Source organism: Epinephelus fuscoguttatus, linkage group LG5, assembly GCF_011397635.1.
Source record: "Epinephelus fuscoguttatus linkage group LG5, E.fuscoguttatus.final_Chr_v1".
NCBI lineage: Eukaryota > Metazoa > Chordata > Actinopteri > Perciformes > Serranidae > Epinephelus > Epinephelus fuscoguttatus.
This window is the reverse complement of record NC_064756.1, coordinates 39542025-39568904: the sequence shown is the minus strand read 5'-3', so window position 1 is coordinate 39568904 and position 26880 is coordinate 39542025. Positions and strand designations below refer to the sequence as shown.

The 26880-nt window shown below is 40.2% G+C and overlaps 2 protein-coding genes across 3 annotated transcripts in view; both read right to left on the bottom strand.

Moving 5' to 3' along the window:
* Positions 1-7605, bottom strand: part of sgsm2 (small G protein signaling modulator 2) — a 136761-nt gene extending 129156 nt beyond the window's left edge. For both annotated transcript variants that reach the window (XM_049575662.1, XM_049575663.1), the window contains exon 1: positions 7348-7605. In XM_049575662.1, coding sequence (XP_049431619.1) covers positions 7348-7407 — 60 coding nt within the window. In that variant the 5' untranslated portion in view covers positions 7408-7605. The remainder of the gene's footprint in view (positions 1-7347) is intronic.
* Positions 7606-10928: 3323 nt separating this feature from the next.
* tnfaip1 (tumor necrosis factor, alpha-induced protein 1 (endothelial)) lies at positions 10929-24976 on the bottom strand. The gene is made up of 7 exons (XM_049576620.1): positions 24820-24976; positions 21870-22225; positions 21194-21363; positions 14660-14743; positions 14197-14249; positions 13826-14021; positions 10929-11724 (listed from the first exon to the last, which is right to left on the bottom strand). Exons 2-7 carry the CDS (start codon positions 22114-22116, stop codon positions 11494-11496), a joined length of 981 nt encoding a protein of 326 aa, XP_049432577.1. The 5' UTR covers positions 22117-22225; positions 24820-24976; the 3' UTR covers positions 10929-11493.
* Between the last annotated feature and the right edge of the window lie 1904 nt (positions 24977-26880).

Genomic DNA, 26880 nt, shown 5'->3' with positions numbered 1-26880 from the left:
AAAAAAAACAAAAAAAAACATACACACATTGGGTATTCGGTGGAATAAGTTAAAAGCAAGGTCGAATAATAGCGGCGTGTTTTGATAACGCAATCAAACAGCGTGCCGTGACGGGCTGAGTAAAATGTCGGCAGTGTGGCGATCTGCCCGTCACCGCACTCCCATTTGCGACTAAAAATAGTTTTGAGCGAGCAAAATAGGCTTAAATCATTCAGCACGCTGTGCGAGCAGCCTACAGATTTCAACCACCAGCAGAAACGAAAGGAGAATCCCACCGGTTGTGGGTTGAACGGGGGTCACAGACACAGACAGTAACGTTAATGTATTCCTGTCAAGTACGGCGGCCATCGGCTTACCGGGCGAGGAGAAGTCGGCTCCAATAATATCCTCTTCTTGGTGTGTGGACTGCCCAGAAGTACCTTAACATCCGAGCCAGCCGAACACAGGTATGTGACGTGTCAGAGGAGAAACGAGCCGTTCACGGCCCACAAACCTCACTGCACTTTAGGGACTGTTCTTTACTTATGAAGGGACTGTTCTTTAGGGACTTGTCAGGGGAGGAGGGTGGCTGGTTGATTCTTATTTTATTTATTTATTTTATTTTGATCCCCCCTATGTTCATCACTCATTGATAAATGACAAAAGGCACATCTGCCTCATTTTCGCTGTATCGTGATACTACTCAGAACCATGATATTTTCATTGGTATCGTATAGTGGGATCCAATTTTGGTACCGTGACAACACTAATCTGGAGGGGGTTCATCTGCAAAAACTAATGAAAAACTAAACAACAATATTCGGTATTCGGTACTCAGTATTCGGCCAAGCGTTTAATATTATTCAGCTTCGGCCACAAATTTTCATTTCGGTGCATCCCTAACTTTAATGCAGCATTATGAATGTGCCAAAGCTTGTATCTAGCCTTAGCAGCACAGTGAGAACTATGCCTTTGAAAAACAATATGATTATATGGATGAATTATTTTGCTATTAATGTGGAGGCAGTTGATGGAGAGCTAAAACACAAAGCAAGGGCAGTTAACACAACTTTCACTCTATCTTCACATCATGCTCCATATCTTCACAGTCAACTTTGTCTTTACCAGCATTCTAAATAAATTGAATAGTGTTTTTTAGGCACTATAAGGGGGGGGATCACACAGAAATGAGACACTAGAGACGCGGACGCTTCAAAGATGCTTGAAACGCTGGAAGCGCTTATTCAATGCGTGCTAGCTACTGCTGTCTGACGCTCAAAAAAAGTTGAAAATATTTAAACTTTTCAGCAAAACACACGTCTAAAAAGAAGCGTCTACAAAAACGCGCGTCTAAAAAGACGCCAGAAAAACGGTCGTCTAAAAAGCAGTTGAACGCCAGTCAGAGGCACCGTATCATAGGAAAACAATGGTTTTACTGGCGTCGCGTTTCTAGCGTTTCATCTCGGTCATCGCTCCCTAAGCCTTGTAGGCCTTGTATCCTGTCATTTCAATTCCACCCTGTCAATTTTACATACTGTAGCTCTGACACCAGGATCACAGTGCTCCCTGCAGTCTCTCAATAATCTTTCATTATCACATCTGTCATAGAGCTTTGGGCATATGACACCTTATACACCTCACAAAAGCACAGTACACAGTGTAGAAGAAAAGGTGCTTTCTTTTACACCCTCTTGGGTTTGACTGACAACTCAATCGTAGAGCATTCAAGTCATAATGACTGAGGCACAGGGATTCACAATCAAATAAACTTTGCTTAAAAAAAAAATAGTATGAGCAAGGTATGTCTGAAACACAGCATCCTAAAACTGGGTGTTTATAACTGTAATGAGCCACTCTTCTACTGGATAGAGAATGTACTCTCCAATTTTACTTTTTAATCTTGTTTTGTCACTACCTGTTAGAGAAGTTCCTTGGGGAAATAAATTTGCTCTCAAGATTCTCTAAAGGAGCTGGTGACTGTTATCTGTTGCAGGTTTATCCAATAATATATCTATTGCAGCTTCAACATTTCTTAACAGCAGAAGATGGACTTCATGTCCTTAGTACTTAAAACTGAATAGAGAATCCTATGAAGACAAAAACCAAAGGATCCATGATAGCAGGTCCAGAAAGGCACTTTTTGTGTCTCTACAAGAAACCACCTGACAGGGCCACCACACTGCTGTGATATTAATTGCCAACTGATGCAATTTAACTTCTTAGGGAGCTGCTAAAGCTTTCAGTTGCCAAGCAATACTGAGATAGCTGAGTGCTGCTTAAAGAGACAGGGGGCTTTAAACCAAGAGCTAGTGAGCTTTGTACAAACCAGTTTCTCCCAGTTTGCTATGCTTTTAAATGTCAGAAGGCATTGACTAGCATCCCATGGATGAACTGTGGCCACTCACACCATTGATTTTTAGACTGGATACACACAGAGAATACAATAACTATCTGCTATCGGCTAAATGTTGCATTTTTTGACAGCACACTACATTTGCAAAACAACAGATCAATATGGTTCTGAGGCAACAGAAATTCTTTCATGTTAAGGAAAAGTGATCTCAGTCTAAACCCCTATAAAAAACATTGGTTCTGGGCTTATCTGATGTACAGAAAATAGTCATATTTCACTGTCTCCAAAAACTGCAATCTGAGCATCTGAGCTCAACCAAGGCCGCTCTGAATCCCAACAACCACTTGGATAAACATAACTGCTAAGACCGCTAACATCACACTCTGATGTTATCATGTATGCTAAGCTTTAGAACAAAAGAGGAGAAAACATGAAACTAATGGGAATATTGTATCACAACCAACCATGACCGCCAACATGTAATAAGAGTTTCCATGCTACTTCAAAAATCTTATAACGCAATGCAAAGACCCTACAAAACATCCCACTGACACACAAAGTAGGTTTCTTTAAATGATAACAACCAGGAAACATAAAGAATTTATGAGCACAAAGTAAAAATGGCATGAGGTATGTCTGAAGACGCAGCTTGGTGTATCAACACGGCGCTCACAATGGCCCAGTGACCCAAGAATGCAATGTTCCTCCTTATTTCCCTCACGGTCTGAGTTTAGGAGACAGAGATCGCCGCCGCCTGCAGACATCCTGAGAAGTCAAGCTATTTTCAGCCTTACAGACATCGTGATGACTTAATTAAGACCCAAACCCGTGGGTGACTGTGGGATGGCTGGAGGAGGACAGAAAAGTATTTAGCCTCGATATTCAACCTGAGCCCTCACAATCATGTATGCATTCTGCCATTCTTTAAATTAGTATCAGAACGGCTCTACACATGACAGAAATTTACTTACTTTAAATACCAGATTTGGAATGTCAGGTAGAGTTGAGTCAATTTCCAGTTTTGCTGTTCTGGTCAAGTGTACAGGCTTAATGTGGTTTGATTTTATACAAAGTGGCTTAACTGGCATCTGTCATTATAATAGGCTCTAGCAAAATAAAAAGAAGCCTACATCAGCAACCTGTGCGGACGGTGTCACCACACTAAATCCAACTTATTGTATTAGTAATAAGCAATATGACAATGTGATTAATATAGTGATATGTTCATATGTTTATAAACGGATGAACAAATGAAAACACTAATGTCTGACAGACCAGGGGCAAAGCACCACCAACAGGAAGAGATCAAATTTCAGCGGAGGTGGAAGAGGGAAGAGCGGCGCACAATGTGTTTGTTTACTAGAAACTTCATGTGTTTTTTGGGTTGACGAGACAAGGCATGGCAGAGTTAATCTCTCAGGTAAACTAAAACTGTGCCAATATGGCAACATCTTGGATTTGAAGCTGACAAAAGAGGTGTCCTAACTGTCTGTGAGTGAAGCTGTCTTAACCAGCTTAACCTTTGTCAGACGCCCTGTATCTAATTTTTCCTGTTGCTCCCTTTAAAACAGTGCCGTAATGGATGAGGAATGGCTGATTTATAAAGGTAAACTGAGTAATTATCTATACGAAACCTCTTATTTTACAACAAAAACCTAAATAAGGTGGCAGGTGGCTGGAGAAGGATCGCCAGGGAGCTAAAAGTTTCTGGTAAATGATCTTCGCTAATAACAAGCTAACATTAGGCAACTTGCTGTTTGATATATTGTATGTATTTTCCAGTAAATATCACAATATAAAATGTGCGTTTTCTGTTTAAGAGGTACAGATGTAGGAAGATAGCAAGTAGTCACCCATATATAATGTGGTTTTGTCTTATGTATGATCTCAAGGACACAGCTGATGGCTAAGTGGTTTATTAACAAGGCATAAGGTAAATGCATATTTAATGCATTCAGTGTGGACAGACAGCTGCCATGTTATGCAATACAACATATATAAGTCGGACTTGTTTGCTGTTAGGACATGGTGTCATCATGTTCCATGTGTGAGGGGCTGCTGAGTAAAGTGCAATGCCTAGTGGTAAAATTTGTTAAATTGGTGCGGAACGGTGTTTGGCTTAATATCAAACCAATCTGAAAGTTTTTACACCAGCCCAACCCTATAGAGTCAGGCGCCCAGTTAGGAATTTGGGGGCTCCTGACAACTGCAGCACAACACTTTGAAGCAATACATATCTCTAGTATAATCCCTGGTCTGTTCCAGCAAGTAAACGGGCTGAAATACTCTAGTCCAATCTCAAGACACTTTTTTCTATTATGTCAGATGTACCTCAGTGTCGTGGGTGCTTCAACTTGGACATATGTTAATGTCTTGGGTGTTTTGACTGAGACTTGGCAAATAATGCAAGGTTTAGGCAAATTTTTGTTTTTTTCCTGTTGCTTCCACATTTTAACTTTTTCTGAATCTAAGTTATACCACAGCTGACTCTCACGACAAGAACAACAGTACAGTATGATGAATATTGAATAGGGATTGATCATTATTTTTTTTCTTGGCCTTGACTCAGATTCAACCCCAATTGGGAGTCTTCACTTGGACTTCTCATTGACTTGACTCAGGTGGAGCTGACAACTTTGTCTAACCAATCAAAATGAAATCTCTGCCAATCGCGAGCCTGCCAATGAGCAGCATTTGTCAGCTATAAAAGAGGTCTAACCTTCACTCTTCATAAAAATCCAAAGTCACATACAGACCGCAAAGATCAAACTGCAGGTACGTACATTTGCCAAAAACAGACAAACTGCATCAACCTTAAAGAAAAGAAGACACAGGCTGAACAAGAGGAGTATGACTGACATACTGCATAGATCACATACTGAGATGAACTATGTAAAACCACCTTTGTAGCCATGACAACAGAAGCAATTTCGTTAATTTTAAAAACACTTTTAAAATAAAAGTTTTTATATGTATTTTTGTCTATTGTGATCACGTTCACACGATAGCCGTCTTACATTTTTTTAATCAGCTGCAGTGGTGCCAGTGCACTAGAGAACAAGCTATGGTGGATGCATCTGATACCACTCACCACCAAAAGCAAAATCCTGATTGCAATAAGTCATCATTTTGATAAATGCAAGTCTCACAAACAGGGAACATTCTTGTTCTCATGTGTGTGTATATATATATGTATATATATATATATATATTCATTCATCTTCTAACCGCTTCATCCTCTTGAGGGTCGCGGGGGGGCTGGAGCCTATCCCAGCTGACATCGGGCGAGAGGCAGGGTACACCCTGGACAGGTCGCCAGACTATCGCAGGGCTGACACATAGAGACAGACAACCATTCACGCTCACATTCACACCTACGGACAATTTAGAGTTATCAATTAACCTAGTCCCCAATCTGCATGTCTTTGGACTGTGGGAGGAAGCCGGAGTGCCCGGAGAGAACCCACGCTGACACGGGGAGAACATGCAAACTCCGCACAGAAGGGCTCCCACGCCCGGGATCGAACCGGCAACCCTCTTGCTGTGAGGCGAGAGTGCTAACCACCACACCACCGTGCCGCCCTATATATATATATATATATATATATATATGTATATATATATGTATATATATTTATATATATATATATATATATATATATATACATATATATGTGTGTGTGTGTGTGTGTGTGTGTGTGTGTGTGTGTGTGGAGTGTGTGGTCAAAAATATCAACTTATGGATACTTAATGATACTGAATACTAACACAAGTACCAGCTGTGCTTTCTCTCTCTCGCCTAACTTGTACAGTCATTCTGTTCTCTGCTACTAATCAAAGAAAGAGAAGTCATTGATGTAATGTTGTTTTTATGTCAATTTTCCCCATGGTAGTGAAATTGGTATCAAATATCAGTATTTTTCAAGGTATAATTCCAATATCATGACAACACTTATGTAAACATATATATAATTTAATGTTCAAGTGTTCTGGATAGATTTTTGGCTTGATATTTTTAGCTTGACCTTTCCTCTCCATTATAATGATGGAAACTACATGCTCACACTCACTCAGACTGAGGTATAAGCAGTGAGCCACACCTTGCCACATTCAGTCTCACAATATCAGCTGCCTTTGATTTACACTGACATTTCAGTGCTGGGAAAATCCTTCTGGTTGTAGCTTTGGGTGAAGGCAGTATGAGGATTACAGTGGGAGTGGGTAGAGAGGTTAAGGGAGTAATGATTTATTCCTCGCCTGTGAGATGCGAGACATTCATCACCAGGAACAAAAAGCCTGTAGCACTGTGTGAGCTGAGGATGTTAGTCCTGCTGGGAGAGACAGACAGCAATACAACCTGTGCTGAGAAGATGCCCTGCTGTAACACTTCAGACAGAGCCTTTAACTGAGGGTTTCTGCCTGCATGGCCAGCTTATTAATGGATGGCTGGATCTAGTGAGAAATTGTACTTTTATAATATCCAAAATGTGATTGGATATTATGCAAATATCACATCAAACATGCATATGAGATGATATAAAATGCGTTTTGGGTGAGAAATTGTCAATTTAAAGTTTTGCAGGAATATAATAAAGGCATTATAGCAACGCCATAACGGATTGAAAAATACATTACACTCAATTTATACTCATTAGAGAACCACAGGTAATATTTAAGTCCATGCAATAATATAGGAATATACCTGTAGTCCTTTTTAACTAAAGCAAATAAGGAAATGGTTGCAAATATTAAAGAGTTCAGTAACAGAGATGTTAATATTGCAAAAAAAAAAAAAACTGAAAGCAGGTCCATTTACTCAGCCTCAGTTTGGTAAACTCAAACTGAACAGAATTCAGTCCAACACAACGCAGACACAAACACACCCGCGAAAAACACGCTACACGTTAACACAACACTTCCGAGTCTCCTGTCGTGATTTCCGAGTGAATAATGGCATCTAATAATACAGTACAGATATAAATGTGAAGCCCGACGGGCCGTCAAACAGCGCCTACCTCCCGTTTAACGTTCCATAATAATTTCTCTTTGTAGTCTTCCTCCGTGGAGCCCTCCATGTCTGTCCGTCTGTCCGTCCGCGGTGAACACGACACAGGTCTGTCTCGCTGACACTGTCCGTCTTCTCTCCCCGGCCTTTCACAACCTCTTTCCTTTTTATTCCTTGTTTCCTTCTTCCTTCGCTCAGCTGGACTCTGACGCAGCCGACCAGCTTGACGGCGACGTCAGAGGATCCGCCTTCCCTGCCGTACTGATCAATGGAGGAGGAAGAAAAAAGGAAAAAAATAGTCACCGGAGCTCCCAGAGGCTCCCAGCATCCAGCCCCGCCCCAACCTGCAGCCTGCAGCCTCTCAGCATCCAACACACCAACCTGTGGAGCCTCAAGTTATTTATAGCATCTTCTTTTTCCTCCCCTGGGCAGGAAAGGGTTACAGCAGGGAGATGTTCTCCTGTGAAAGGTGTGAAATGTTGGCAAACGGTTTGGGTTTGCCACTGCTGGCTGGTTGTGTCTTGAGCAGATAGCTACTTGATGAATATATATGGGACTCTGGTGGGGGGAAACATGCAATGCATTTAATGAGCTCATCAAAATGCAGCTTATTTAATGACTTCATTCATAAGCCTGGCACAATAGCACCAACACACACACACACACACACACACACACTAAGAGACTGCAGCCCATCCAAACGGTTTCTATAAATAGAGCTTTCTGAAGCACATGTTGACCATTCTGTGCTGATGCCAAGTTGGCCTGCTGCAAAATAGATGACGTCACGATAGATGATATAGAATGACCCTCTCTGTTGGAGTCCCCATCATTAAACCTCCTGCTTGTGCCTCCATGTGGGCTGAGGGTGCACCTGCAACTATCAAAGGACATGTTATCTGCAAAGCTTCCCCTAATCACTCTGTTTTTTCTTTCAATTTTACACTTGTGCTTCTTTGCCATCAGAGATTTCTTTCTGCAGTGTTTGTCTGAGCTCCTCTTGCTGGTTTGAAGGACTAATGGCTCAGTTAAAAGAAATGATGTGACATATTTGCATGCAGCAGTCAGGACTTGGCAAAATGTAAATCAAAATGTGATGGAAGGTTGTGGGAGGGGGTTCATTTGCTCATGTTGCCAAACCGCTGTCAGTCAAATGTGATAAGACCACACCCTCATTTCTGATGAAGTACAAAAATTTAAATACAAAATATAAAGAAATAGTTAAATGTCCAGTGTGTAGGATTTAGAGGTATATATTGGCAGAAATGTAACGTAATATGTGTATAAGTGTTTTCTTTAGTGTATATTCACCTGAAAACAAGAATCGTGTTTTCATCACCTCACAATGAGCCATTTTTTCTACATCTCGTGTACGGAGATTACCATGTTGCACCAACATGTTCTATGGTAACCCAGACCAGACAAACCAAACACTGGCTGTAGAAAGGGCCATTCCCATTTCTGGAAAAACACTTTTTTTATGTTAAACTGCTTTATTCTGATCACTACTATGAAGCCAATGCAACCTAACTAGGATACCTTTTCATTATCTGGTTTGACTAACCCTAACATTGTCTATCTGGATAACCAGTACTACAAAGGTGGTTATCAACCAGTTCTGTCAACTCTGGGTTTTCCTGTCCAGCCATGAGCTGTGAAAGAGGCAAGGGATGTTGATTACAAGCAACATCATCAGAACCATGAATGAAGTAGGCTGCTTCATATCATATGAGATGAAACGGTATCCAAAGTGTCTTGGACTGCGAGACAGTAAAATGACAATGGCTTGGGACGTAAACAACACTGAAAATACTATCCAACAATTCACCATCGGTCAAGACTTAAATTATGTGTAAGTGTCACAAGGCTATATGTGACTTTAGTATAAAGTAATTTTCGCTATTTAGGTGAATGATGACAAAACTACTCTGAATATGTCGGATTAAAGCCAGACTGTGTCTGCTACTTAAGTAAAGGGTGGAAAAGTAGCCTATAGTTAATGACTAATGAGGTTTGTCTGACGGAAGTGCTACATTTATAATAATATATGATAGTTATTTTTTTTCCTCGTTCGCATCACACAGGTATCTATTTATTCTGAGCTGCAGTGATGAATCAGAGTGTAGAATAGCTACACTGCCAGCAATCACTGCAGACTAAAATAAACTGTGAAAGCTAAAATCATGTGTTGTAAACAATCTCTGTGTGGAACCCAGTGGAAACAGAGCCCTGAAATAATGAAATGATTCGACTGACCTATAACAGCATGTAGGCTCCTCAATCTGATCTGATTGGTCAGACGTCATGGTGTTGGCAGGTTGTGATCCAGTACTCTGAGCATAACCTCATTTGGAGCAGGTTAACTGTTTAGCATAAATTACCATGGTGATTTATCCCGGTAAAAAAAAAACAGCTTCATGGTACTGAAAAACCCCGACTAACTCCAAATTCTGCGTAGGAGTACAGACCTCAAGTCCGTTGTGTTGGAGAAGAAGAGTTCTCAGTGGATTATTGCGCTCCTGGTAAAAAACCTCCTGAAAAATGAACAATGAGAGAATTCTAATCTGGAGTAGTTTCAGCTGGTTGCAGTCTCCAGTCCTCACCACTAGATGCCATTAATCTCCCCAAGGAATTATTTTCAAATGAATGAATAGAAATATTTGCAGCCTTAATTGACACCTCAATTCAGTATCTGACCAAATGTCTCCCCTTTTGTTCCTGAGTTATGGCACTGAATAATGGCTGGAAAAGTGTTTTTGCAGAACATTATGATGTCACAGTGAAGCTGACCTTTGACATTTTGAATATAAAATGTCAGAACTTCATTGTTTTATCTTTTTAGACATTTTTGTGAAAGCTGTCATAGTTAGCATATGAATACTTGAGTTATGGTCAGAAAAATATTTTGTGAGGTCACACTGACCTCTGACAACAAAATTCTTATCAGTTTATTTCAGTGCAAGTGGACGCTTGTGTCAAATTTAAAGAAATTCCCTCAAGGTGCTCTCGAGTATCACGTTCACAACAATGAGACAGATGCAAGGCCCTAAACCAAGAGAATGTTTCATGTGGGATTTCCCTGTTGGGAAAAAAAACTAAATCGTGACAGATTAAATGTCCAAGCCACAGAAAACATGGTGAGTATAAGCCAACCTTTTCCCTTTAACCATGGAACCTACAGGAGCAGCTGTGGTTTTTCAGGTTAATGAGCTGTGTGTAGCATGATGTCAGGTTGCAGTTGCTCAGAGCATGATGAGAAAAGGCTGGTTATTTACTGTCATCCTCCCACCCACACACACACACACACACACACACACACACAAATTGTTCTGACAAAGTAGCTGATGAACAAGTATTTGCTGCCTCCATAATTCTGGAACCAGCAAATTTCACCGCACTTGCAGTTACCACCTGTAACCACAGGTGTCAGCGATGTGTTGAGGATTACAGGGTATCATGCGTTCTTTAGCTTCACTGGTTCTTAGAAGCAAGCTGACAATAACTAGAACTATGTAACTGGAAGTAAGAATTCAAACTGTAGATTTTCTAATTAGACCTGCCTATTAAAAAGATTACAAAGACAAACAGCAGTGGAATAACAAGAACTTTTATCTTCACAGCTGGAAAAAAGGCATCATGGTAAACTGCATTGAAATATGTCAGAGGCACTAGTTCTGGAAAAACTAAACAGATTCATCTTTGGCAAACAACAGGCTGTCATAAATGTGTATATGAAAAATACAATCTATAAATATGAAACATGCGCTCCTGCTGATGTAAGTGCTATGATTGTGACAGTATTTCTTCTAAGAAATAGTGCATATCAGTGATTTTTCCTCAACTACTAATCTACATTTATAAAAAAAATAATAATAATCTAGAGTTCTCTAGATATTTGAAGTAGTTGCTCTGAATCCTCTGATAATATTTCATAAATTATGATGGACTGAGCAGACAACACCACAACTATCTAGAGTAAAAAGTCAGATGCAATAACATCAAGGCCACAGTTTGGACTTCTTTAAGATAGTGGTAAAGAAAGTAAGATAATAAACTATTCAAAAGAGAAATGCATGGGCATCAACAGATTTCATGTTCGAAAGTTCATCATCAATGTGAAAAGCTGAAATCTGTCCAGCCGTTTGTGGTTTCAGTCTCAGTGTCCCAGTGGTCGGTCGTCATACGTGCTGTACCTCTTGACGTGGATTCGACGGACACGCTCGCGGAGCTCAGCTCCTCCGGGCCCGTCTTCTTCCTCACTGTGAGAGCCACAGTTGGTGTAGCTCCGACGTGTGGCCTCCAGTAGGGAGTTGTCTGGCAGCGGCATCGTCTCATAGAGTAAGGTGTTCAGAGTCTCCTCATAGATTCGAGCTTCAGGAAACTCCACCTGAGGAAGGAAGAGACAGATGCCAACTATTTCTACAGCGTCAATTCACATCACACCCAGAGCCTCCAAATTTATTGGCCTTCCCAACCCCAACCTCTCAGACCAACAACAGCCAAGCCATAACACTTAATTACTCGGCATAGCACAGCCTCAGGCAACCTCCCAACCTCTTCTACACACCGCTTCCATCTGGTCATAAATAGAGACCCCTGGCTTGGAGATGGGTACACTATATCAAGTTTTGTCCTCTCTGCCACAGCATCACTCAACAAGACACACCAGTAACTGGCAAGTGTGTGGGTGCTATGTGTGAATTAATATGGACGTATCTAATGTTTTTCATGTATTTATTGTGTGTTTTCTAATGTATTCATGTACTGTATTTATATGAGGCCCTATAAAGACTGTGCCAACAAATGTCTTTGGAGAAGTATTATAAAGAATCAATCCATCTATCTTTCTTATCCATCTATCTAAGTAAAAGGTAGACATTTGGTGTTCCATGCTTCACACATACCTGCAGGCCGAGCAAAAGAGCAAAAAAAAATTCTGTGCAATTGCTAGAGGGCATTTATACCCAATAAAGTCAAATCCACATCATCTGTCAGTATTCATTTAGTACATTTGACTACACATGGCCAAGGATGCAGCACACAAAAAAGACCCTCTGGCTCTTTTGGGATGCTAATTTGCCTTTTCCTCGCAAATAAGTGCGTGTACGTGCTAATTTGGGATTTTTTTTTTACAACGGTAAAAAATGCTATAAAAGCAATAGGCTCCTTTCCCATTGTCAGTAGACCAGAGCTCTGCAGCAGACAATTATGCCTTTCTGTGTGTGTGGTTTTTCTTATTTGGTGTGTCAAATTGGACATCACAGACAGGTCAGAAAACAGGTTGGTAAACAGTAGGAAGCAGCATGGAGGCCTTTGAACCCTTTACAGTGGTTACTTCTTTTTTTCTCTTACTTATTCAGTCTCTTTCCAACACAGTGCAGACTAATTTGGAACAATGTTTGAGCGCTGCTTGGACGGAGATGGACGGTACTTTGTGGTGGCGCATCATTGCATTGCATTGCAATGCCGATCAGAGCCGGAGACGATACACATGCCTACTGCAGAGTCATTTGACCCAGGTGTGAATGCCAATTGTGACCTTTCCCATTACATTAAAAAGTCAGATGTTAGCAAGTGTTAGCAGATTTTTTTTGTGAAGTGGAAAATGGCCCAGGTAACTGTACATTTGTGTACACATGCAGCAGATCAATGATCACATTTATTTTCTTCCCCCACCTTTATATTGGAATTTGGGCTGTCAAGCGATTAAAAAAATTAATCTAATTAATTACATGCTCTGTGATTAATTAATCTAAATTAATCATCTACATAAATTTTTGCTGTGAAAGTATTTAAAAAAAATTAATTCAAATGAGTCTTGGCAGATGTGTCGTAGTAAGACTGCTGGACTTTGGACACAATATTTCAGGGTTGAAGTACTCGGATGGTACGAAAATTCCTTACTGCAGAAACTGCAGAGAGCAGTATCAATATGCAAACAGGTGTTTAAAGGCGTTTCTGCATCCATTTGTGGCAAACTGTGGGTGTCTCACATCCCAAAATGTGTCTGAATTTTACAGTCAAATGCCAGGGATTAATGTTAACTACTTTGAATTTCAGAGGCCACTTTGGGTCACATTCAGGTTTGGTCAGACACTTTTAAAAAACAGCAGTTGTGACATAAGCACAGGGGCAGTTTTGGTGCGACAATGAAATGCAACCCACAAAGTGCAGGTGACGTAACAGAATTGTGTGTTTAAAGGCTTATCAGATGCCAAACCACTGCACAATAGTTTGTAACACTCAGACAGGATTTCAGGACAGGATGATGGTGAGGTTAACAATGGAAATACAGCATTATTGTACAGAGTACTCTACCAGGAACGTGTGCTTGCATGTATTTGATTTGCCAACGCAGCTTCTTGCGATGACGTCGCACTGTGCTGCGACAAAAGCTGAGCTTTGTTCAACATTTTTGCTAGTGTCCTCTGCCTTGGCAGCCCGCTGCAACACCAAGTCAGCCTAAATGTGGCCTAATCTATCATCACCTTGGTCTGCTTCTTCTCCGTGGCATAGACGATGGAGGTGCAGCACACCTCAGCCAGCTTGCGACTCTGACCGTAGAAGGACCAGCAGCAGATCTCGTCTCCGATCACGTCTTTGATGAAGAGGACGCGGCCGTTGAAGCTGAGGGACAGCCTGTCAAACAGCTCGATGTTCTTCAAAAGGTTGTCATCCGAGTTACTGTCAAGACAAAAGTACCCTTACATTGACTAGCACTGCTTCATCATTTACACCGCTCTATGTCCTGAGGCTCATTAGACTTTATTAGTAAGAAAAATCTGTGCTTCCCTCAAAATAAATCAATTATTCTTCTAATGATGGAAGCAGTGAGGCCTCTGGAGGAAGGCTTTCTCACCTGGTGTAGGAGTACTTGTTATTGCTTCTGTTGTACACCAGCTTCACCACAGGCTAAAAGAGGGAGAAAAAAGGATTAAATATCTGGATTTCATTTCTTTAATATCAAAATGTACCAACTATAAATACACTTTGAGTAGGCATCATCCATTTGGCAGGAGTACTATGACAAGAGGGCAGAAAGTTAATGTTCCTATGAATATCTAAGTGAATTCACATGAAAAAGTTTTCTTCATCTGTGCATAACTGCTCAGTGAGATTAAAGGATATGGCTAACATCCTTTTATCTTTTAATTATCAATAATACATCATATGAGAGGATCAATCAAAAGAGCATTTTGATGCTTGCTTTTCTGGTTGTCACATGGCACTTGACCATGCTGTTAAAAAAATTCAGAACTGTTTTCCTTCACTAATTCCAGATTGATAACAATGATCAAAATTCTAGCACAGCCTATATTTACCTTGGTAGAAGACTGGATGAGCCTCTCTTCTTCCTTACTGGACGTGACCACAGGTATGACACACAGGGGCTGCTCTTTATTGCCCTGAAAATAACAAACCAACAGACAATTGGAGTTAGAGGTATCCACAAACTGTACGAAATAATGAACATAGCCACTGTGACGTCACCTATTGGTCTGTGGACTCCTGTTTTAAATCCTCAAGTCTGACAGTTTGGCCGTCGTCCGTTGGGTTTTTGGAGCCAGAAGTGACCGTATTTGGACCAGAGGGTGTAGCTAGCCTTAATGCTAGCTGCTAGCTTGGTTAGCATGGTGCATTTACAGTTATGGTTAACTGTGATGATGCTAATGCTAATTTTCACCAACACAAAACAGGCTTAAACAATTCAAACAAAACAGACTCACCAGAATAACTAAACGTCCTTAGAGGTTTTTTTTAGTGCAGCCAAAAGTTGAAAAAGACTTTTTTTAGGCAACTAAAGCTTTACAATTAAATTTAATGAACTGAAAACAGTTGAAATTGACATTGAAATTGTAACGGTTACCCTTAACTCTGTGAATTTCTGCAGCATTCCTTACAGCATTCACTGGTGATAAGGCACTAAACACAGCTGTAAACAGGGGAAGAGGCTTTTGCAGTGGCAGCTGCTTATTTAGTTACATTGTTCATCTAGCATAAGACATGCATAACATGGTTTAAGGTGTTGGTAGTGTGTTGATACATTGTGTGCTACACAAGAGTAATAATAAGAAGAAGAAGAAACACCTGAGACAGTCCTTTGCTCAGTATGCTGCTTACAAAGAGTATGTAATGGCTCTCAGGAGGCATGTTTGTGCTGTTCATTCATAAACTCCTGGACATGATGATGAATGAATGACAGCCGCTAAGCTTAGAATTCAATGACTTGCTGTCTTGCAATCTGTCCCCCTGGAAAGCAAAAGATGTGTAAACCTTGGAAACCCAGCAGACATTCCTGTGAACATCTGTCAGTATGATGCATACCCACTGACACTTGTCTTCCACAGATGGTGCAGCAAACTGTATTGCCACCATAGCCCAGAGGCATGAATACACACTGTGGTCCCCAGCAAATCAGATCTGTGCACCTGAGTGCCTCTGTTGTAGAGCTGAATAGAACTCAGATAAAACATACAGCCATGGCCAAGCCCTGAGAACCACGAACTATAAACTGAAGGAACTCTAATGCCTGGTTCACACTACACCATATCAGCTCAGTGTCAGCATGGATCGTGAACGACAAAGAGTGTCATGTCAAGTCAAGTCAAACTTTATTTATAAAGCAAATTTAAAAACAACCGCAGTTGACCAAAGTGCCATACAGTTATTGAAATATAATCATACACAAATATCATAATAAATAAAACAATAAAGGAAATACTAAGAGCTCAACTTAAAAAACTAAAATTAGAATAAAAAAGGAAATAAAAGAGTAAAAAGAGTAAAAGCCAAGGATTCTCGCCTAGCTGGGACTGAACGTCAAGGAGACAAGATGGGTTTTCAGTAATGTTTCAAAGTGCTCAACAGACCGTGCAGCTCTAACCTGGAAAGGTAGGCTGTTCCACAGTTTTGGGGCCGCCACTGAGAAGGCTCTGTCCCCACGAGTAGAGAGTCTGGACCGAGATACTGCCAGGAGCAGCTTGTTAGACGACCTAAGTGCTCTAGAAGTACTGTGAGGGCTGTACAAGCTCTGATAAATAAGACGGTGCCAGACCATTTAAACACTTAAAAACAATTAATAAAACCTTGAACTGGATCCTAAAATTAACAGGCAGCCAGTGCAAAGATGCAAGGATGGGACTGATGTGATCACACCGTTTCTTTCTAGTCAGCAGGCGGGCAGCTGCATTTTGGACTACCTGTAAACGGCGCAGTGCTGACTGGTCAAGACCAACAAACAAAGAGTTACAGTAGTCTAGGCGGGAACTGCCCATTGTTCCGGCCATATTAAACTCATTGTTCCGAAGTCCGTTCCGAAATCATCATGATGCCCTGGTTAGGTTTAGGCACAAAAACCACTTGGTTAGGGTTAGGAAAAGATCATCGTGTGGGTTAAAATGAAAAAGAAAGTGACAAACACACAAGCCGTGAGCCTGCTCCGCCTCAAGCCGGTCGCTGTCGAACCAATGACATGGACCCAGTCTAGGCGTGATGTAACAGAAGGTGTGAGTAACACAATAATCCATTGTTTCATCTCGTGTAGTGTGTCATAGTAGACAACAACCAGTGCCACATCTGGGACACCTCACAACATTCCAACAGAAAGTCTAGCATGTTTTGCCTGGTTCACACTACACAACATTTCTGACTATTCCAACAGTCACTATGTCATATTAGGCTATTGTGGAGTCATAAAATCGTGCCATGACTCGGCCGACAGACATGACACACTACACGATGGTCCACACCAATCATCCCTGGTCGTTTTTCACAATGTGTGTGATGTCATTGGGTTGTTCTTGTCCTATTTTTATTACTTTTATTTCAGTCACTGTGTCTGTTCATGTGCCAGCTGAAATGTTGTTGTAGTAATGTAAAAAGTGCCACCAGATGGCAGGAGCTACATTAGAAGTACCGTACCCAAACATGCAAGTCACTGAATCCACCATAACAAGTTCCTGCAAATGTTTCACAATAAAAGCCTATTTAGAAAATGAAGGGGTTCTCTCAACCAAAGTTAGGAATAACTAGCAGGGTTCAACGCTAAGGTTTTTTTTCACTTGCCCGGTCGGGCAAGTTGGTCAGAGATCTACTTGCCCTAAGTCAGTTTTTACTTGCCCTATAAAAATTGTTTAATTTAAGTGGCTATCAAATAACAAAGACTGTAGTTATTTTTATGTTATGTAATCTTTATTCACACTGTATTTATTAATTAAAACAACATATGTCATGTATTGTAGCTTAATTCCTACACAAAAAGGGCTTAAGGTGAAAAATTTGTCAATCGTTCTCCGTCTATAATTTTGCGCCCTACTTGAGCCATGCCCACCTCTATTTATTTTTCTCCCCTCTCTCCAGTTCTGCTGTATTAACACCAGGTTTAATATATTTTGCTTCCATCTCTCTGCCCTGCTCTACTCTACTTCAACGCTACTTAGCTCTCTCTACTCTACCAGTAGACTACCACATCCACCTGTTGCACAAAATGCACACAGCAGTGTTTCCCCTAGGATGGAGTTGTAGCAGCGGAGGTGAAGCACACGCATGAAAAATAATTTTCACATGCGTGAAACTTTTTTGTATGCTTGCAAAGCACAGCCTGCTGGGATGTTTCTGTGTATCTACTGGCACCAGAAGGGCTCTTTAGGACTAAGTACATACAGTACATGTGTGCACAGTAATGAGCAGGTGAAATGTGTGTCTAGCTTACATATGAGGTGTCTCAAGATTTAGGAACACACAATTTTATTGAATATAATAAAGTAAACAGTCACTTGACATGCTGCTGTTTTGCGCTATGACCTATTTAAGTGTTGGAAGTTGTTATTTACGTGACAACACCTGAACGCAACACAAGCTCTGCATGAGTGCCGTGCTGAGCTGCTGTGCGAGCAGTGTGTTTGTCTGTGCGTAACAGCAGTCTGTCGGTGGTTATTTACACACTGTGCATTTCAATAACTTTGTCAGCTGACAAACTGCACCGGGCTCGGGGTCAGGTTTGGTCAGAAAAATGCTCTAGCGTGCTCACCTGTGTGTGTGGCAGAACTCCGGCATGCGCAATACAGAGAGCAGAGGAGAATTGTTAACGCAATGGCATAACACCATAAATAGTATATTGTTATGTTATTAAATGAAGTGTCCGTCGCGCAAAATAATATCAATGGGGGCTGTGGGCAGGACATTGTTACACAGCTGTGCCTGTGACTTCAGGCAGAGAGACCGCTGCATCAGAGCAGAAGAGCACGTTTTAAAATACATTTATTTTATCAATTAGTTATTAACTTTTACTATCTTTAGCAACTTGCCCGATCGGGCAAGTGACTTGTTAGTTTACATGCCCGACCGTGAGTTTTACTTGCCCCGGGCAATCGGGCAATCCTTATTGTTGAGCCCTGTAAGGAATAACAGTTCCTTCAGTTTATAGTTTGTGGTTCTCAGGGCTTGGCCATGGCTGTATGTTTTATCTGAGTTCTATTCAGCTCTACAACAGAGGCACTCAGGTGCGCAGATCTGATTTGCTGGGGACCACAGTGTGTATTCATGCCTCTGGGCTATAGTGGCAATACAGTTTGCTGCACCATCTGTAGAAGACAAGTGTCAGTGGGTATGCATCATACTGACAGATGTTCACAGGAATGTCTGCTGGGTTTCCAAGGTTTACGCATCTTTTGCTTTCCAGGGGGACAGATTGCAAGACAGCAAGTCACTGAATTCTAAGCTAGGCATCTGTTGCCGTCTACTATGGCACACTACACGAGATGAAACGATGGATTATCGTGTACGACACTCTTTGTCGTTCACGATCCATGCCAACACCGTACGTCGCTACGTTGGGCTAGAATCAGGCTGATATTGTGTCATATGAGCCAAGCATTTGATTTTCGTCATTCATGATTTCTCCTGTCATAACCATCGCTTTGACAAATAGGGGCACAAGGCCATCTGCTGTTGTGGACAACTGTATGACAGCAACACCAAAGCCTTTACGATATGTCCTCTAGGGATGTTACCACACAGAGTAAAAAGGGAAAAATTATGGTGGTGAGTATTTCCATTAGCATCAAGCTAGCAAACAATGTTACTTCTTCATAATGCAGACAGACATAAAGTAAGAAAATTTAAAAAATAGTGGCTTTTACTTACCACAACTGCAGAGGGTACCAGCTTCATTTGAAACAGACTACATTATAAACAGATCTTTGTTTATTATTCCCTCTGTATTTTTATACTTCTGTTTTTTATCCACTCTCTTTTGCCTTGATAAAGTTAATGCATCGCGACTTCATTTCAAATGCAACACTTCCTGTTTTTGTTTCAAATTAAAAGCTTATTATAACTTTGGTTGAGAGAATGTCTTTATTTTCTAAATAGGCTTTTATTGTGAAACAATTGCAGGAACTTGCTGTGGAGGATTCAGTGACGTTACGTACGTTACTACTACAACAACATTTCGGCTGGCACATGAACAGACATAGTGACTGAAATAAAAGTAAATGTCATAAAAATAGGACAAGAATAACCCGATGACATCACACACGTAGTGAAAGACAACCGGGGATAATTGGTGTGGATCATTGTGTAGTCTGTCATGTCTGTCGGCCAAGTCACATCACGGCACGATTTTATGACTCCACTATCGCCTAATGTGACATAGTGACTGTCAGATAGCCAAAGGAAGTCAGTTGCAAGTATAAGTGAACAATCTGGATAATCTGCTCCCAGAGTATATGGCATTTAATATCCTGATATCTATAGATAGGCAGATGGACGGACAGATATACAGAGATAGAGCGCATTTTTGATAAATAAACTACAACAATTTAAAGATAACTCAAGCAACTCAAGTGTTAGCACTTGCACAGCCGTAATTTGATCTAAATGCTAACATTAGCATGCTAACATGCTCACAAGGACAATGCTAACATGCTGATGTTTAGCAGATATAGTGTTTACCATGGTCACAGTCTTCCCTTAGCAGGTTAGCATGCTAACATTTGACAATTAGCACTACAACGTAAAGCTGAATCTGATGGGAATGTCATACATTTTGGTTATAGACCAATATATTGGAAAAATTACATTTTTTGCCAGATTTATATTGAACAAATTTTCGGGGAACCAAAAATTTCTCTCACCAAAGCGGTGGACCGTCCAACCCAGCGACCAGCTAAACAACATCAACATTACAACATTACATTAACAACATTTATGATATCTGCATTCCACTTAGCAGAGGCCCTGTTACTGTGCATGCTGGCTCGCTGGAATAGCTTACTGGGACACTTAATGGAACTGAGCCATGGTTAATGTCAGAAGTTTAACCTGTGCTTTTCCTGCTATGACAACTGAAAATGTCTATTGAAAAATTATGCTAGAATCCTATAAACACAACACTGCCCGATAGCAGTCATAGTCACTGATTTATTATACTGCCACCAATGGCTTCATAGAACCAGGGTTATTTGTAGTTATCATTAGAGGTGGGGGAAAAACTCAATTCTTAGATGGATCGCAATGTGGACGTGGACAATTCTTCACTGATTCACAAATGTCAATAATTGATTATCTAAACATAGAGGAAAATATCAGTCTACTAAAATATCTGGATATTTAAAGACAGGGCAAGTTTAAACTTTCATAAATTCATTTTTTTATGCAATACCTGGTTTCAGGAGGTGCTGCCACCTTCAAATTTCTACCTGAGTGTCACTGACCGGGCTTGGTACGTTTTGTATTATGCAGAGATAATAAATGTCTAACCAGAACTCTTCTGCTGATACAAACTTTCCAGAGGCTTCAAACTACATCCTCTTTTCTCCATGTTTCAAATACCTGTCAGTGTTGGCATGACTTACCTGCAGGGTGTTTTGACAAAGTTCCACTAGGTCCTGGACGAGGTAATACTTTGCCTCAGCGAGCAGCTCCTGGACAGCCTGCCGCCCTTTAGGTAAGGTGACTGTGCCATCACGTAGGAAGCACAGGATGCTGCCAAAGTGTTTCCCACTGCGGTCGATCAGGATCCAACCTGAGCAGAAACAACAGACCGGGTTAAGAATATGCACATCTAAGCCACTGGTGCACAATACTGTGGCGAGATTACAGTTTCCAGAATGCGAGGCCAATATTACAGCTAACTGTGTGTCCTTGAGAGGCAATGATGCTCAAATCATATGAGACTTTTTTTTATTGTTATTTCAGTAAAATTAGTTCATCCACTCTCAGCTAGACCTGTTGTGATCATAATGAGCAACAAGTGTGGTTTATAGCAGCAGTGGATAAGACATTTCCCAAAATATGCCATAAATGTGTCAGTGAAGTTGTGTGTTTTATAACAGCATTTATATATTAAGTCATAACTAGCTCAAAATCAACACAACATTGCTGTGTTGACTTTTAACCAGCAATGCCATGCACATAGAACATTAAAATGTCAATGCTAGTTATATGTGTTGCGGAAATATAACAGCATAAAATAGATTTCAGTCAGTGTTTATGGCAGTTTTCTGTGTCTGCAATTCAGAGATGGCTTACCCTCTTTATCAGTGAACACTTCCTTCTTTCCACTGAACATGGCTTTCAGCATGGAGTTCTGCTTGGTCAGCACTTGAAGTGTGGTGTAAAACAGGTTCCCGCCAACATTGATCCGGACATACTTGTTGCCCAGCCCCACCGCTCCTCGATAACTGCAGGTCTTGGTCTTGGGACAGGCCAGAGGAGGGGTTGAGGGGTTGGGGTGGGGCTGGGTGTGATGCTGGGGCAGGCAGCTGTCCCCGGACATGTCCCTTTGGAGGTAGATGACCACCCTGCAGACGGAGGTCCGTAGGTCCCCCGCCGTGGTGACAGCTACTGATGAGGCCGCCACAACCTCTCACTGCTCCAGATCATTCCTGGCAAAGTACAGAGCACGAATAAGGCTGTACAAGGAAAGTAAATGGTAACAAATGCTGGTAAAGCAGGACACCCAGTGGCTGACGGCATGTTTCACAATACAGAGTGGAAGCTGCCTTTCTCATTCCCATTTAATGGAAAGTGACTGACTAAGAAAAGACACATATCAATGAGTAAAACTACTCAGTAGACAGACTACACCACAGGGAAATTCACACACCTAATAACTGGAGATGATCTCTAAGTTTATTCAATTATAACAACCATATGTTAAAAACTCTAGATATATTTTGTCATATTCCAGTGCTATAATACATGTGCATTAATAAAAAATCTACCTAGATTGTTATGGCTATTATCTCAGTATAACAGCAAATCCAGGAAAGTCCCTTTGTTTTAAATTAAAGCGAATACCCACATGACATAATACATACATTAACTCTAATACTAATTAAAAATACTTAGGGGAAAATCCAAGTTTATTTGCACCTTTAAATGATAAAACTGAAGGAAATTCAAAATTGCATCAAATTAAATGGGCAATGATATAATTAAAGTTACATTGCAGTAACAGGTAGGGGTTTGAAATACCAGAGGCCCCACAATATGAAAATATCACGATACGTCAGTCACAATACAGAATTATTGCGATTTTAAACATGTTGCGGTCTACTAAGTATTGTGATTATTTTGTTTATTGTGTATTACCTTTTTTTTTTTACTACAAATTATGTTCCTAAAGTAAAACTTTAGGGACATCTGTATTATCTAAAAAGATAAAGTTTTTAGTCCGTGTATCTCACTTTAGTCATCTTTATTGCAGACAAATGTATCTAGTGGACTGAAAGAACAATTGATTATATTATTCCAGTAGGCTATCAAATGTTTAATTTGTATTTATAAGATTAATAATTAATATAGTTTTTTTTTAAAAAATCGATACTTCCGTCCATGTAACGATACAATATTCATTCATTTTCCACAATCGCTTATCCTGTTAGGGGTCGCGGAGGGGCTGGAGCCTATCCCAGCTGACATTTGGCGAGAGGCAGGGTACACCCTGGACAGGCTGCCAGACTATCACAGGGCTGACACACTGAGACAGACAACCATTCACGCTCACATTCACACCTACGGGCAATTTAGAGTCACCAGCTGATGACCAATTGCGCAGTTCAATAATAATTCTATTTTATGAGAGATGCTACTTGAGCGTACACTTAGTAACCTAAAGCATCAAACCCTGGGTTTGAACCAGGAACCCTCTTGCTGTGGGGTGACAACGTTAACCACTGCATCACCATGCCACCCATGATACAACATTGCTACACAAAAATATTGCGATATTATGCTGGATCCATTTTCCCCCACCACTAATAACAATAAGCAACAACAACAATAGATATCATACTCAGAACATGTCTCTTTTTGTCACAGGCTACACTTAACTACAGGCTACAGCCCCTTCGCAAACCCTGACAGGATAAAGGGTTACAAAAAATGATTGAATGAATAAATGTGTACACTAAGGTATGGTGAAACTCTTATGAAAGCCTATATCAAAACAAAAACACACAGTATAAATAGACTGCTGCTCAGCCATAGGATATTTGTCACATATTGTAATGTCACCTGATATTATGTGTCACAACTTCTAATAATCTTTTATATTTTCACTTGACTGCTTTATGTTTAAAGACAGTCGCAAAGCTGTTTTACGACATGAGCTGTGTAAAATTAGTAATACTGTGATGAAAAAAAATACTGCATTCAAAATGTATAATAAACTACATTTATTACGGAAGGCAGCTTACTTTTCTTAAAATTGGCTATTATTAGCTGCTGATATCCAGTCTGTTCCTGTAGTGATGGTCCCCATAAAGAGAAGCTAGTTCAGCTGAACAGAGTATTGTGACAGCGTTATGCACCACATTAAAGGTTTGAATGGTTTTATTGTCTGAGGTGTAGCGGTTCTAGCAAATGAATACTGTGCTTTATAACTTCAAGTAGTTGCCTGTTAGCTGTTAAAAGTTATTTCGCAAACTGGTGTTTAACTCCCATATCGTCAAAGCATCCACTAACAGAGACCTGTCAAGGCTAAGCTAGGTGAGCAATGGCTAACTGTAACCTAACTTTGACTTATAAAGTGAACTTGTCGTTACTTGGCAAATTATGGTGTTATTTAACACCTAGCTGAGGGTTGCCTTGGCTGGACATACACAGAAATGTTATAGACCGAATTCCATTTAATATGTGCCCCTTTTAATAGTTTCTTTTTCGTCAGCAAAGGCCCTATCATAGTGTGAGGCTGTTACAGTAACGTTAATGTGTATGAAAAATACCGTCTTCTGGTCAACTCGTCTTGTCAACACTCCATCACTCATACTTTATTAAAACAAAACATTGTCCCGTTAATTCGCTTTGCGTCACTCTGTCACCGCTACTTCCTACGTGGGTGTGTTTTGCTAATGTTAGCTAATGTTGAACAGGGTGGGCAAACTTCATGCGAATATGGGACAGCCAGACAAACTAGCCAATCCTAAAAATTGAAAATAGATTAAAATCTGGGTAGTAGGAAGCTTGTCTTACTCACCTGCCTGACTGCCTTTTGTTCGTGTTGTCGGATAAACGCACGCTGTGTGGCTAATTAACCTGGCCTTTTTCTCCGCGACATGGAAATCTACATCAGATTCAGCATCGAGATTTGTGTTGGAGAAAAGTATGTGAAGTTACTCTCCCCTCTGCTTTCTTCTTCTATGGAGTTTACAGCAGTCTGTGCCTTACAGGGCATAATGCTGCCCCCCACAGTCAGTAATATACATTGCGACACATTTTCTGAAAGAGGATTAGAGTCCGCATTATTGGCCATGTGTGCACATCTGTTTTCTGACTGACTGTTTTCTGTATTCGTTGTACATACACAATTCTGTGTATGTATGACTATTCAGTCGTACATGTCAAAACAAGAACAATGAAGCTGAACAAGATGAACATAAACTTTTGAGTAGGGGACACTGGGGTTGGTTATGGAAACAAACTTGACTCCATAGTTGGTTGGCACAGTTTTCACTCACTATAGTATTTCTCTGGTATAATTTATGTTAAAATATTCTGTCGTGTTGTGCATTTGTGCTGGGGCTGGTTGGCGCTTGTTATGGGCCTAGTTGGCACAATGTTAAACTGCTATAGGTACAAAAAAAGAAAATTGATGCAATGAAAAGAAACAATTTAAACATTTAATTCAAATAAGAACCAGAAAACAAGAATATTAATATCAGTGCATTTTAAAACCAAACATTTTTGAGCAGTTTATCAGTAGGAATGTCTAATTACTTTTGCCATTTACTTTTCAGAATAATAATTTAAAAAATACATAAATATTGTTTCTTACCTTTAAAAATGGTTTTAATCTTTCAAAAAATACAGTAACTAACACCAAAATCAGTGAGTTAACCAACACTGCTAACATTTGAAACAACTCTGTGATAAAATTATATTAGCCAGCTACAATCACTCATCACAGACTTTTAACTCTCATATCAAAATGTAGCTGATTCCTATGTTTAACCAGAAGTAACACTTTGCCAAGATCACTATCTAACAAAGCTTTGTAAAAGCCTATGTAGGTCATGGACTTAGCCTACTATAAAACTGAAATGTTACCTTCATCAAAAAAATATGTGACTTTCAGATTTTCTGATAGAATGATGCAGGTGGAGAAAGCAAATCTTTTTATATTATATTTTTGTTTCTGTAATATAAAAACAGTAATGTAACAGGTTGCTTTCAGTAAGTGGATATGACAGTATTTGTATACAGTTTGCTTGGATTATATCTGACAGATATTTACATGTTTTACTGTGTGTTTTCACGCTATAAAAATATATAATTTACTGGCAAGGTGGGTGCTTGGTAGTTTCATCCAGTCTGCTATTATTATGGCTTTAATCCATCCCCTGCAGCTTATACCTAAGACATGGCATATTCATGTAGGTTACATTCCCATTTAATTTTGACAATTGGATGTTGAGGTAATTATGGATTACTTTGTAAAACATAATGCATTTACTTAAAGCACCTCACACAGGTAGGTATGGCTATCCTTTTGCTCCCAAGCTTCCTCCAACAGGCAGCAGAAGCTGTTAGGTTAGTAGTGTCTATTGGTTCTAGCTGGCTCTAACTGTTGGAGCTGTATGTAATTAAGTTGTAAAGCCATCATTTGATTTGCTGCATACAGTCAGGACTTAGGTTTTCAGGAAGCAGGTTGAATTAGTTATTTGGATAAGGTTGCTGGCTCTGCTGGAGTAAAACCAGTGACCCTCCTCCAATCTGGAACCTGGGCTGATGTAAAGAGACTTTTTTACAGGTTTTACGAGTAAAATGTACCCAGATTACCAAAACAAAATAAACAAAATGGAAAAGTCAGCAATGATGACGAAAAATACTTTAAACAACACAGCTAAACAGGCTAAGAGCTGTTGACAACAAATAGGCTACTTCTTAAATCATACAGCTTGAATCATATGAACTAACAGGTATGGTAGACTTTTGAAAAGAATAAGGCAACACGGATGCTTTACAAGATCTGACATATTTATAACTGAATTAATTTACGTTATCTTTCATGCTTCCATACAACAGATGAAGCCCACGC